Source organism: Gekko japonicus, unplaced genomic scaffold, assembly GCF_001447785.1.
Source record: "Gekko japonicus isolate JY-2015 unplaced genomic scaffold, Gekko_japonicus_V1.1 scaffold87, whole genome shotgun sequence".
Classification (NCBI taxonomy): domain Eukaryota; kingdom Metazoa; phylum Chordata; class Lepidosauria; order Squamata; family Gekkonidae; genus Gekko; species Gekko japonicus.
This window is the reverse complement of record NW_015164184.1, coordinates 275,056-287,416: the sequence shown is the minus strand read 5'-3', so window position 1 is coordinate 287,416 and position 12,361 is coordinate 275,056. Positions and strand designations below refer to the sequence as shown.

The following is a 12,361-nucleotide window of genomic DNA, read 5'->3' as shown; positions in this document are numbered from 1 at the left end:
GGGGTGGGGGGGGGGTGGGATTTTCCAAGCTGTTTCTTTGCTTAATGCACAATTGGCAAAGATATGTAAAATGTAATTTTGTTTAAAATATTTATAACCCACATTGTCTCTTCAAACTCAAGGCAAGTAACAAAGCAGCAAGAGCTGCAAGGACACAAAAATCAACTGTCCATCAACAAGATAAAAAATGCATAATTAAAAATATAGCCAAGTCTGCCAGAGAAGTTTACCCTGCACCCACTGGCAGTAAAACCATCGTACAATGCCTTCTTGAATGTAAAGTCCCTAATTTAAGCATCAGCTGAAACACAGAGCAAGAAATGCTAGTATGCAAAAAGGAATTCATTTGGGTAAAAACCAAGTTCCTCTAATCCCCCCCCCCCCCCCCCCATCTTGTTAGCTAGGTATTATACAGGTTTTGAGGCTATACCATTATTAATGCAGTTACATTTCTAGTTGTCCTTTTCCTAATGTTACCAGGATTACAACAATATTCAGCTGTTTATTGTAGCACCCTAGCAGGTATTTCAAGTGCAAGACAGAAGAGCTGTCTTACAGTGGGAATGAGTACAACCTGCTAGTTGATGGGTTAATAATCATAGTTTCAGTATTTCCTGTATTTTTATCTACTGTGTAAGAAACTAACAGAGCCATCTTAAGCAGAGTTATACACTTTTAAGCCCGCTGATCTCAATGAATATGGAAAGGTGGCACTGTACCCTAACTCTTGTCTATTACAGATTGGGTTTTGTCTATCCGTACACATAAACACATTCCCCCTTCCTTTCTCTCTCTCTCTCTCACACACAAAGAATTCCAATTCCAATTACCTTTATTGGCATAACACAGAGAGAATTCAAACCGGCACAGTCAGGGAAAGAACCACCAGTAACTTTCAGGTTACAGATTCTAGGGATAGGCAAATACCTTTATACAACCCAAGTAGTAGGAACTACCCAACAAGTACAGAAAAGCTCAGTGACAGATACATATTTTGTTCTTCTGTGAAGCCCCCTCCCTTAATTATTAAACAGTACTTCTGAATATTTGCTCTTTTAAATAGCAATATTCATCTATATACTATTAGGCACCTGTGGCGACCATCTGCGGTTATCTAAATGTGGGGATCGGGGCCATGTGGAGGCTAAGGAGATTTTCCTACAATCTTGGTTTACAGAAAAATCTGTTACTAGTTTATAGTTATGATCCAAGATCAGCCTGGGAGCTGGGCGAGGTCTGAGGGGCAAGGCTGCCAGCAGAAGACAACACGGGATTCAGTCATGCTGAACCCAGCAGCCACGCAGCCATGTGTCTTTAGATCTTGCTGCTTAACCTTCCTCTTCCTGGTCCAATATTCACTTATTGGTTATCTTATTGCAATATGCATTTAAGTTATGTGTACCTCAATATTGTTTGACCTCTGAAGAAGGCCCCAATAGGGCAGAAACGCATCAGGTCATGTGTATTGGCCCTTGTGTTTAGGCTATACTTTTTTACGAGGCTTTCATTGGGCTCTTATGTATGTTTTTAACTGTCTTTTCAATAAAAACTTGTATTTTTGTATATTATAAGTTTTAACTAGGTTTTTAATATTGGCCCTTCATTAGATTTTCTTCTCACCCTTTTGGTTCTTGATTCCAGTTTTTGGGGCATGCCGCCAGGATAAGTGCAACCTGTGATTACGCCTGGCCCACTACCAGCGGCAGCACAGCTCTTGCATCCGGGCAGCCCCTCAGCCTGCCCAAAAAATGTTGAGGAACCACACACACCCCGTATAGCGGGCCCACATAGAGAGCAGCTGGGAGGAGAGTCTCTGCTGGCTCACCTGGAACTGCTCTGGATGAGCCACAGAGAGCAGTGGCTGGGAGAAAGGACTCTGCTGGCTTGCATGGAGCAGCGCCAGATGAGCCAGCAGAGACTCCTCCCCCCAGCAAGCCACAGAGGGGGGGGGGAGACTGTACTGGCTCGCAGCAGCAGCAGGGTGGTCTCAGTGAGTCTCTCAGAGAGGGGAAGATGGGATTCTCCCCTGCAAGTCTCATGGCCCTCCACTAGACAAAATATGCCAATCGTATGTACAGTTCAAGCCCTACCTGAAAATTAAACCAAAGATTGATTGTCTGATGAAGCAGAGAGTCCTTTTAAGATTACTATATAACTTTATAAGTACAGCAAATCATTACGAATATGATACAAAATGTAGCACCTTTAGGTTTGATTAAATTGAGCAAATGTCTAAACCTCCCCCATTGTAATCAGTACAATTATAAACTAGTTGACTTTGGATGGATTATGCCCTAAGCATTCAGAGGTCACATTTAAGTTAGATTGGTTTGAAATAAAACTTTATCATTTCAGTGGAAACCTCTAACACACCATTGTCCTACAAATGCTCTGGAGATCTTAATCTTTGTATAAAATAGGTGCTTTATAAATATTTATTGTTTATACAGTGCAATCTGTGTACTCATCGTTTTACGGAGTAACATAAGCAAAAAAGAGATGAAGTGATAGAACTGCATAGGACTGCCTCTTTTGAAGCAGACAGGTTTTGCCAAGACAAGTTAAAAATGGAAACATATCCTGCATTTTTTAAACTGCCAGGAGAAGAATATTTTTTGATGAACAGTTCCATTTGAAGAAAGTACAAAAGAACAAGAAGCAATTATTTTGGGCCTTTAGTATACCTTAAACACTTGGAATTCAAGCTATACCACAAAGCCAAAGCTTGATTCCAAGTACCTTTTGATAGTACAACTTTCACAGTACTACCACCACCACATATATCAAGTTTACTGGCAAGTTCAATAAAGGTATAAAGGACTGCTTCCCATTCTGTTTATATATATTTTTCCTAATGCTTTCAGATACCTATTTTTTGTGGTTATTTTAGTAAAAAGCAGGGGTCCCCAGCTTTTTTAGTCTGCAGGCACCTTTGGTATTTTGAAAGCATGGTGGGGGCCACCACAAAACAGATGCTGCAAGACACGAAACCAAAAGCACACGTGTGCACAAAGTGACACACACACTAGAGGAAAGGGATTGGGGAATAACAGAAGGAGAAGACAGTAGGGGAATGACACATATATTCTCAGAAGACCACCAGAAGGAAGGGAAGGGCACCTTTATTTGTATGAAGGAAGCCAATCACAAGTCTTGCCTTCATAGTAGCTTGCCTTCATAGTACCCACTTCCATGAAACACATGACAGGTGCCAGGGGAAGTGCTGGCAGGCACCATGGGCCCATGGACACCAGGTTGGTGTAAAGAAATAGATGCAAAAACAAAGAGTCAAAAATCCAGTTTGCATAAGGAAGAAACAATGCTCGTTTTCCACAATTCTGGCTGTTTTACCCCCTCCCCTTTCAATCTGTTGATCCTGCTAGCACGCTCAGATTGTAACAGTAATAAACAGAGAATGATACAGCTGATACCAGAAACTTGTAAACCAGCTATGTCACTATGCTGGCAAATGCTGTTCAGTTGCTAGAGAAAGCCAACATCTGGAAGCAGATGGATTCAAAAGTACTGCATAAAGCACTGCAGCCACACTTTACTACTCACCTAAACCACATATAGCTCTGAAATGTGGTTCTTTGACAAGCCCAACAATTTCTACAGATAAAAGGTGTGGCCAACACTAGACATCAGACAACCAACTGCAAGATCTCTTTTAGGCATACTTGCTCATTGATAACCAGAATAAAGTGAAAATTTCCTTTTCTTTGAGGTTCCTCATGCTTGGCAGAGAATTAATGGGACGCCATCTGACAGCTTCCAAGCTTCTCCAAACCTTAGCAAGCCCAATCCTCAAAAACTGAGACCCAGTGACAATGATAAATGATGGCTAGTTATACAGGTTATGGACAGCTATGGCAGATAACCCTGCACCTTCAAGTAAGGGCAAGTTGAGTGCCAGTATGGTGCACAGGTTTGAGTAGGGGTGTCAACATGCAGCCCGGGCTGGATTAGGCCCCCGGAGGGCTTCCATCAGGCCTGCAGTGGAACTGGCCCTCTCCTGCTTCCAGTTCTGCTGCTGCTGCTGCATCATAGTTTGCTTCGCCAGACTCTCTTAATCACTCAGCCATTTCATGTTTTAACCTGGGTCCTAGACTCAGAACTCTTGAGCATGAGATTTGCAGTTTACATAGCTAATGTTTTACACATGTTTTTATTTTAAGTAAAAAAACACCTTTGTGTTTGTGTCCTTTATAAAGTTTATATCTCCGCTACCTGGCATCACATTTTATGACACACATGGCCTGGCCCAACAAGGTCTCATTTATGTCGGATCCGGCCCTCATAACAAATGGGTTCAACACCCCTGGGTTAGAGTGTCAGACTAGAATCTGGGAGACTCAGATTCAAATTCTGCTTATTTTTTTATTTATATCCCACTTTTCCCCCCAATCAGGGACACAGAGCAGCTTTTCACATTGTCACCGTCCCCCTCCACAATCCTCACAACCACCACCTTGAGAGGGAAGGTTATGCTGAGAAATTCTGACAGGCCCAAGGTCAGCTGGTGGACTTCCACAAGCAGAGCAAGGGATTCAAACCTTGTCATGCCAGATCCTAGTCCGATACTGTGACCACTATGCCACGCCAGCCCTCTGCCATGGGAAATTTCTGCATAACCACGGGCCAGTAGACACACTCAGCCTGACCTACTGCACAAAGTCATTATGATGATAAATGGAGGTCAGGAGAACAGCGTAGGCCTCTCTATGTCCCACTAGGGAGAAAGGTGGGATATAAATAAAGTAAATAAGTTCATACAACGACCCCTAAGAATTTATCCACATTTTCTTCTGACTTAATTTTTGTACTAAACACTATGTAGTTTAAATAACGCCCGCTGAAGCGCTGTTTCTTCTTTGCACATTGTGATCCGTTCTGGCACAGGGGGAGGCTCATGTGTATAGACATTTCATAACGACACATAAACACTAATAGCAAAGCGTATCAACAAACTCACAAACTCTGGCATGTAAAAAGCATGGTAAAACAAAGGTGCAAGACTGAAACGTTTCACATAGTTTCCTATCAGACATGTAAAAAGTATGCTAAACAAACACAGACATGCAAATAGCTACTAAGTTGTTTACCTATCACAGGCAGCAGATATATTCCAAGCGTTTTGCTATCCCTGTCCTAGCTGCTCTCAGCGGCACAATGCAACATAAACTGCATGGGTGTCTGGGGAGCTAATAGATGGATAGGTCTGTCTCAGTGGTAGACTGTAGTTGGTTACAACTATTCAGCTCTATGCAGCCTTCCACAAATACTGGAATTAACACCTACACGCAATTTAAATAAAAATAAAATGCCCAAGGAATACCAAAAGAAAATCTTGAAAGTAGTATTGTAGCAAACGTGTTTCATAATCCACTATATAGCATTCCTAATTAATACTAAAAACTACAGCATGGGGTGGCTAAGCTGACTGCCAAAAATGTCTTTTTCAAGTTTTCATACAAAGGTAGCCTTCCCAAACTACCTCCACGTAAAAATATAGTTTCAGTGCTTCCTGATTTGATCATAAATTTCTCAGTAAAATCAGCAAATACAGCATTCTGATTTATATTTTATTATTATTATTTATATTTATAACCCGCCCTCCCCGTAAGCGGGATTTGAACTTCAACATTTAGAAAAGAAGTTTCAACTGTCTCTGCAGCTTCTGTTCTAAATAAATCTTTTAATATGCTTTGCAATATTGAAAACATGGCATGATAAGACAAAATTGAGGAGTCACTCACACCAAAATTGATATAAGAGCTGGGACTCATGTTACTTCCAGGACCCACAAACTTCTTCCACAATTCTATGAGTCCTTGAATTGTGCCGCCCTAGGTAGCTGCCTGTTCTCTCTTTCTTGGTATTTTTCATATGTGCATGCATGTGAGTGTGTGTGCACCTGGAAGTCATGGCAACCTCTGGTGACTGACCCCTAATGGGGGCCTGGAGGATATTCAGAGAGGTGGCTGAATAAAACCTGCCCCCACCTCCTGCCTCTAGTATTTCAAGGAGGTCTCCCATTCAAGTACTTGCCAGGGTCAACCCTGCTTAGCTTCTGAGATGTGATGAGATCGGGCTTGCCTGGGCTATCCAGGTCAGGGCACCTGTTCTCTTTTTAAATGGTTACGGCTAATACTGAGCTTGATCCCAATCTCCAGTCCAGACTACTCCATTCTTCCTCTTTCCCAATTCAGCCTGCAGATTATCATGCAGTGCTGCTACAGACTACTGTGGAAGGGAGGCGAAGCAGGAAGGTGCAGAGCTCAACTCCAAAAGATACTAAGAAAAACAGGGACTTGACTAGCAGAATGTTTTCCGTGGATCTCCAAATATTCAGCAAGAAAGAAAACAAGGGATACAAAGAGGTGCTATTTTGCCTAGAAGCAGTTTCTGCTCACTCCATGCTACCATTCAAGTGGCAAGCTGGGTTGTTTGAACATTGGAATTATTTATTTAAATATAATTGCACAGGCTCTTTACAGGGCAATAAAAGGGAATCATGTAAGTGTCATGGGATCCTCGATCAGAGCCAGGGCTTTCTGAGCCCTGGTGGAACTGTCTGCCAACTTCCATCAGGGCTCTGTGGGACTTAATGCAATTCCGTAGGGCCCGTAAGACAGAGATGTTCCACCAGGCTTTTGGTTGAGGACAGCAATCATTTCCATCATAGTTGGCACCCTCCTCTTTTCTTCCACACTGGCTGCTTTGGCCTCCTCCTTAACCCAGCCATGAGATGGAAGAACAGCCCAGAGCAGGTTTTAGATTAAATTACAGACGCCATCTGAAGATTGTGAAATTCAGGATTAATTGATTTGTTGATTTTAAACTATATTTTTGTATGTTTTAACCTATTACAAATCATCCACAGCCCTGTGTACTCAGGGATGGGGGTGATTCAGAAATTCAATAAATAATAACAACAACAGCAGGAGTCCAGGCCAAATTGTAAGTGACAGAGCAGCCATGTACTTGCCAGTTCACATGCAGAGATAGAAGTGAGGTATGGACCTTAACGAAAAAGTGGAATGTGGAGGTAAGGGGAGCTACACTCTAACTCCCTCCTTTGCTGCATTCTTTAATTTGAAGTATTTTTCTACCATCCTGACTCTGATACCTGCAGTGAGCATAGGCCAGGTGAGGGGAGAAAAACATTACTAACAAAGGAGCACAGTATCAGAAAAGGAAGGAGGACAAAGCCACTGCAAGCTTTAAAATTGGCAGCAGATGGCAAGACAAAGGACAGAAGACAGCTAAGACTAAAATGTTACTTTAAAATCTAGCAGTATCTTATCAACTTATTATGCTAAAGGGTTGCCACCCCTATCACCATTACCTACATCAAGGTGCTGAGCATACTCTATCACTCACCAATGCCTAGGAGCTTTTTCAACTCCTGCCCAATTTTTCACTTATCATTTTAGTCTGTATCATGGATCCCATCCCAAAGTGTGGCCCACTCTTTCTTGATCAAGGCATGAGGACACAATGTACTGTTGACCTCATAAAACCTTCTTTATACTTTGGTGTAGTGGTTAAGTGCACGGACTCTAATCTGGGAGAACTGGGTTTGATTCCCCACTCCTCCACTTGCACCTGGCTGGATAACCTTGGGCAAGCCATAGTTCTGATAAGAGCTGTTCTTGAGAAAGAGCAGTTTCTGTCAAGAGCTCTCTCAGCCCCACCTACCTCACAGGGTGTCTCTTGTGGGGAGGGGAAGGGAAAGGAGTTTGTAAGCTGCTCTGAGACAACTTCGGGTAGTGAAGGGCGGGGTATAAATCCAATCTCTTCTCTTTATAGCCTCCTGTTCTATCTTCACAACAACTGCAAAAAGGTTAGTATAATACATATTTTACAGATTGGGACAGATGCTAGGTACCTTTGGTCACTAAACCCAGAGCTTAAACTCAAACTCACCACCATCAAGTCCCTTCCTCCCATATTTACAGTACTTAACTACATATTTTATTAAAACTGGCAACAGATTTTTCATACATTCTTTCACTGAGATCATCAGATACAAAAAAAGCAGAGCTTTAAGCTACCCTTCCTTTGTAGCCTTGAGTCTAAGGAGATAAGGCAGGATAGAAGTGTTTAAATAAACCACCATGTGTCTGATCCCTTTTTACATGAGGAACGTATTAGAAAAAGAATTAAATGCATTGCCAAAGACTCCGGAAAACTAGCAGATACATATGAGTGCAACAGGGGACACAAAATAGGCTAACAGTGATTTTTATACAGTGAATAAACTAGTGACCCTGTTACTAACATACTGGCCTGCATTTATGTGAAGGCTATAAAAAGTGATCCTGTTCTCAGTGAATGTTTAAATGAGACAAACATTAATGTCCAATATTCTGAATAAGCTTTAAATTGTAAATGTAATACAGAGTTAGTTTTATCCAGGTACTAGCCAAGAACCATTCTGCTCCAAAATTTGAAAAAGAAAAATTTGAAAGAAAAAAGAGCCAGAACTGTTTCTAATCAAAGCCAGTTTTAAAATAAAATAAAGATTCTTTAGACTTAGCATGACATGACACTGAAATTAGTACATTTCAGACTTCTAAGTGGAAAAAGGAAATGTAGTCTTTTAAAACCTATGCACATTACAAAACAGTCATATGTAAAAGTCACTTATTCATTGGGACTTAATGCCAGGAAAGGACTCTGAGAATGCAACCTATGTACACTGAACTAGCAGAATTTGTTGTGAGCAAACTAATTAATAGAGATAATTAACTATATCACGACTACTATGTCTCCCATGAAATCCCTCACAGTTCTCTATGCTGCATCTAAAGCGATGCTGTATTTGAAGTATTAAATATCAAGCACTGCTTCAGGTACTCACTATAAAAACTTGTCTTCTATATAAAGACTACAGATGTACCTAAGCAGCGTCAGGCAAGATCAAGCAGAAAAGCTAGCAGGATCCAACCCAATGGTTATTGACATATTCCAGTGTATAGATTCCATTAGCATTTGGAGTCCAAACATGCAAGCTTTAAGTGACTTGGCTTTTGACCACTCTCTCCCACACCCATCCTTATTGTCAATCACAGTGGCTTTTTGAGGGGCTTCATTTTAAAAGATATAACTACACTGCCATCAGTCAGTGCAGTTCAAACAGCCACAAACATAAAGATTAAGGCCTATTAACATATTTCCAAGCCCATTTTTGAATACTCTTTTTACATTCATCACTCCCATGTCTGCAAGCTTCCTCGGAGTCAACACTTTACAATTAGCAAAGTGAAGAGGCATAAAGATAGATGCAGATGGTCAGCCGTGTTGGTCTGAAGTAGTAGAACAAATTTAGAGTCCAGTGACACCTTAAAGACCAACAAAGGTTTACTCAAGGTATGAGCTTCCGTATGCAAGGCACGCTTTTTCAAACACCATAAACCACCATAAGGGATGGGCGGATGGAGTAGAAACCTGTGACATGAACTGCCAGCCATAAAAATGCATTTACAGCATAGTTCTATTCTCCCTCTCCCCCACTTCACATAAACAGCAAAGCCAGCAATTCAGATGATAGGATCAACAGCAAATTATGAATCCTCCAAAATGCCCCGGCTGAGGTTATAACACTGAGAAGACGAATTGTTCTCCGATAAGATGCGGTCCGTAGGTCTGCCCCATACAAGGACGAGAGAGAGAGAGAGAGGGGCAGACACGGAGATCAAAGGCGACAGCTTCCTCAGCTTCTCCTGCCACCACCGAGGCCGGCGCCCAACCCCTTAAGCTCTCCCTGGCCATTCATTGATCCCCTTCTCTTCTCCTCCTCCGAGCCCCTTCCCTCCTCTCTGCACCCGTCGCCAAGTCCCCCGGCCACTCATAAACACCCCCCCCCCAGTATGTAGGTCGGGGCACCCAAGCAACAGTTCATCTGCGCCGCCGCCCACTTCCCTCACCCTTCTCCACCCATCGCCCCCCGGCCTCTCCCCTCGCGCCCTGGAGCCCCCCCCCAACCTCGCCCCCCTTATTTGCACGCGCACACACACAAGAGATGGGGGGTCTCCCCCTTCTCGCCCCCTCCCCAAACCCTTCCTCCCCCCAAAAAAAATCACTCACCGCGATAACGACGGTGTCTTCGTTCTGGAACTTGGCGATGTACCTGTCGCCCCGCGTCACCTCGGAGTCGTTGAGGGGCCTGAAGCGACACATCACTTTGATATTGCACTCTGCCGGGTCCGCCATTTTAGGCCAAGGCCGAAACCGCCTCCCGGGTGCTCACAGCGGCCCCCTCCGGGACCCGCCGCTCCGAGGAGACCCGGGGAGAAGGACCGGTGTGCTGCTCCGCCCGGGCCGCCCTCGCCGCCGCCTCCTCCTGCGCTCACTTCCTCTCCAATATGGCAGCCATGGCGGCGCCTGCAACCGGCGAACGCGGCCCCTCCCCTTCGCCAGGCGGCGCGGACGGCAGGGAGGGGGATGACGTCACCCTCTGCAGAGAATGCCGCCGGCGCGCCTGGGCGTTTGACCACGCAGGCGCAGACACGGACCCGCGTCCCTTCTTGAAGTCGACTAGAAAAAGCCCCTTTCGCCTCCCCCCCCCCTTCTCCGCCCTCGCAAGCGGTGCAATCGAACTGGACTCCCAGCCGGCTGCCTTTCGGATTGGGAGGCCTAGCGCGCAGGCGCACATAATTGGGATAAGGGGAGGGAAGAAGACAGTGGTGTGTTATATCGCGCAGGCGTAAGGAAACGGAGGGAACGTCTCTTTCAGAGAAGGGCGTGGAAAGCGAAGGCGCTGCAGATGTTGGGTGAGCGGGACTAGGAACGCTATAGGGCTGTTAGATATCGGCATAATAATAAAGTGCTTTCGATAGGCTGTTACAGGCCCCTAGCACTTAAATTATAGTTAATTAATTTAATCTAAATGCCCATCTTTAAAGGGGGAGGCTCTGAGCCTGTTTCTAGCCCTTCCTTTTAAGGGACAAGGCAGCAAAGATGTCAGTTCCTAGGAAAAAATAGCATAGAGGACATTTAATTGCCTTTAGAAGGCATTTAAATGCCTTTTAAGTTCCCTTCCACAGGGCAAGAAAGCGTAGAAGGGCACTCAAGAGGGGTACCTTCAATACATCCCCAGCAATCCCCCTTTCTGCTAGCGGAGTCCTGCTGTATACCACCTAGGTCAGGGGTGTCAAACTCATTTGTTAGGAGGGCTGGATCTGACATAAATGTCACTTTGTCGGGCTGGACCACATGTGCCATAAAATGTAATGCCAGGTACCAGAGTTAGAAACTGTATACAGGACAGCAGCTGGTAAGCTCCAAGTTGGTGTATCCTCACTGCAAGGCCCCCTGGGCTGGGAGGGGGGTGCAGAGGAAACCCCACATAGGCGGACTGGAGAGGTGGCAGTGCAGCACTGGGCAGATGCTCCCACGATGCTGGACCTCTGCAGACAAAGCTGTTCTGCTGTGCCTAAGCCACAATGGAGTGGATCCGCCCACTCCCCCCAGCACTTCCTCCCTTGCATCAGTTGCTCGCGGGCCGCATAAGAGCCCTAGGTGGGCTGGATCAGGCCCCGGGGCCTTATGTTTGACACCCCTGACCTGGGTCATGGTGAGTCTTGTCTATGAGCCTTTGGGAAACATGCAATTAAATGTCCTCTGAGCTGTCTTTTCCTGGGTCCCATGATGCCCCCCCCCACTCCAAAGTAGAACAGAGAGGGAAACCTGAGGGCAAGCCCTGGTGCTCTCACCCTGGCCACTGCCAGCAGCAGGAAGCAAGGGGGTCTCTTCTCAAAAATAAGGTTTGAGGCATGGCTATTTGTGGGGCTGGGCTTTTTATTAAGTGGGTGGGGCCCTGAAATGCCCCACTGTAGCTACAGGCCTGGGCTGTTATATATACTGTATGATGCATAATAGTAAATAAACTATAATGCTATATACATTGTGTTCTCATTCTGCAATTCTAGTCTTGTTTTATTGTTTTAGTAATATGCTTTGAGTCCCAGTGAGAAAAGTGGATTATAAATATTGCAATAGCAAATGTGAAGCATTGAACACTAAAGTTATGTATTATATATATCCCATTTATTGTTCAAAGTGTTTCACATACATTCTCTTGATGCAATCCTTACAGTAGCCATGTAAATTAGGCTGATATTATTCTCATGTTATACATGGTGGAGAGGAAAAGTCTGAAAGAAGATTGTCATGCCTAAGGGCACCTGGTGAGTTCATGGCTGAGATGAGATGAACTGGGGACCACCCAGGTTACTGCCTGCAGAGGTGACAGCCAGTGATAAGACTGTTTTCAGCAGTGCCACCTTGCCTTTGGAGTGCTGTTCTACCTTGAAGCACACCTTCCACTTAGCTCGCTGCCCTTTAGGCACCA

The 12,361-nt window shown here is 44.4% G+C and overlaps 1 protein-coding gene across 1 annotated transcript in view; it reads right to left on the bottom strand.

Moving 5' to 3' along the window:
• KIF5B (kinesin family member 5B) overlaps positions 1–10,221 on the bottom strand; it is a 41,100-nt gene extending 30,879 nt beyond the window's left edge. The window contains 1 exon segment of the mRNA XM_015408123.1: positions 10,096–10,221. Within this exon segment, the coding sequence (XP_015263609.1) occupies positions 10,096–10,221 (126 nt within the window).
• Positions 10,222–12,361: the final 2,140 nt, after the last annotated feature.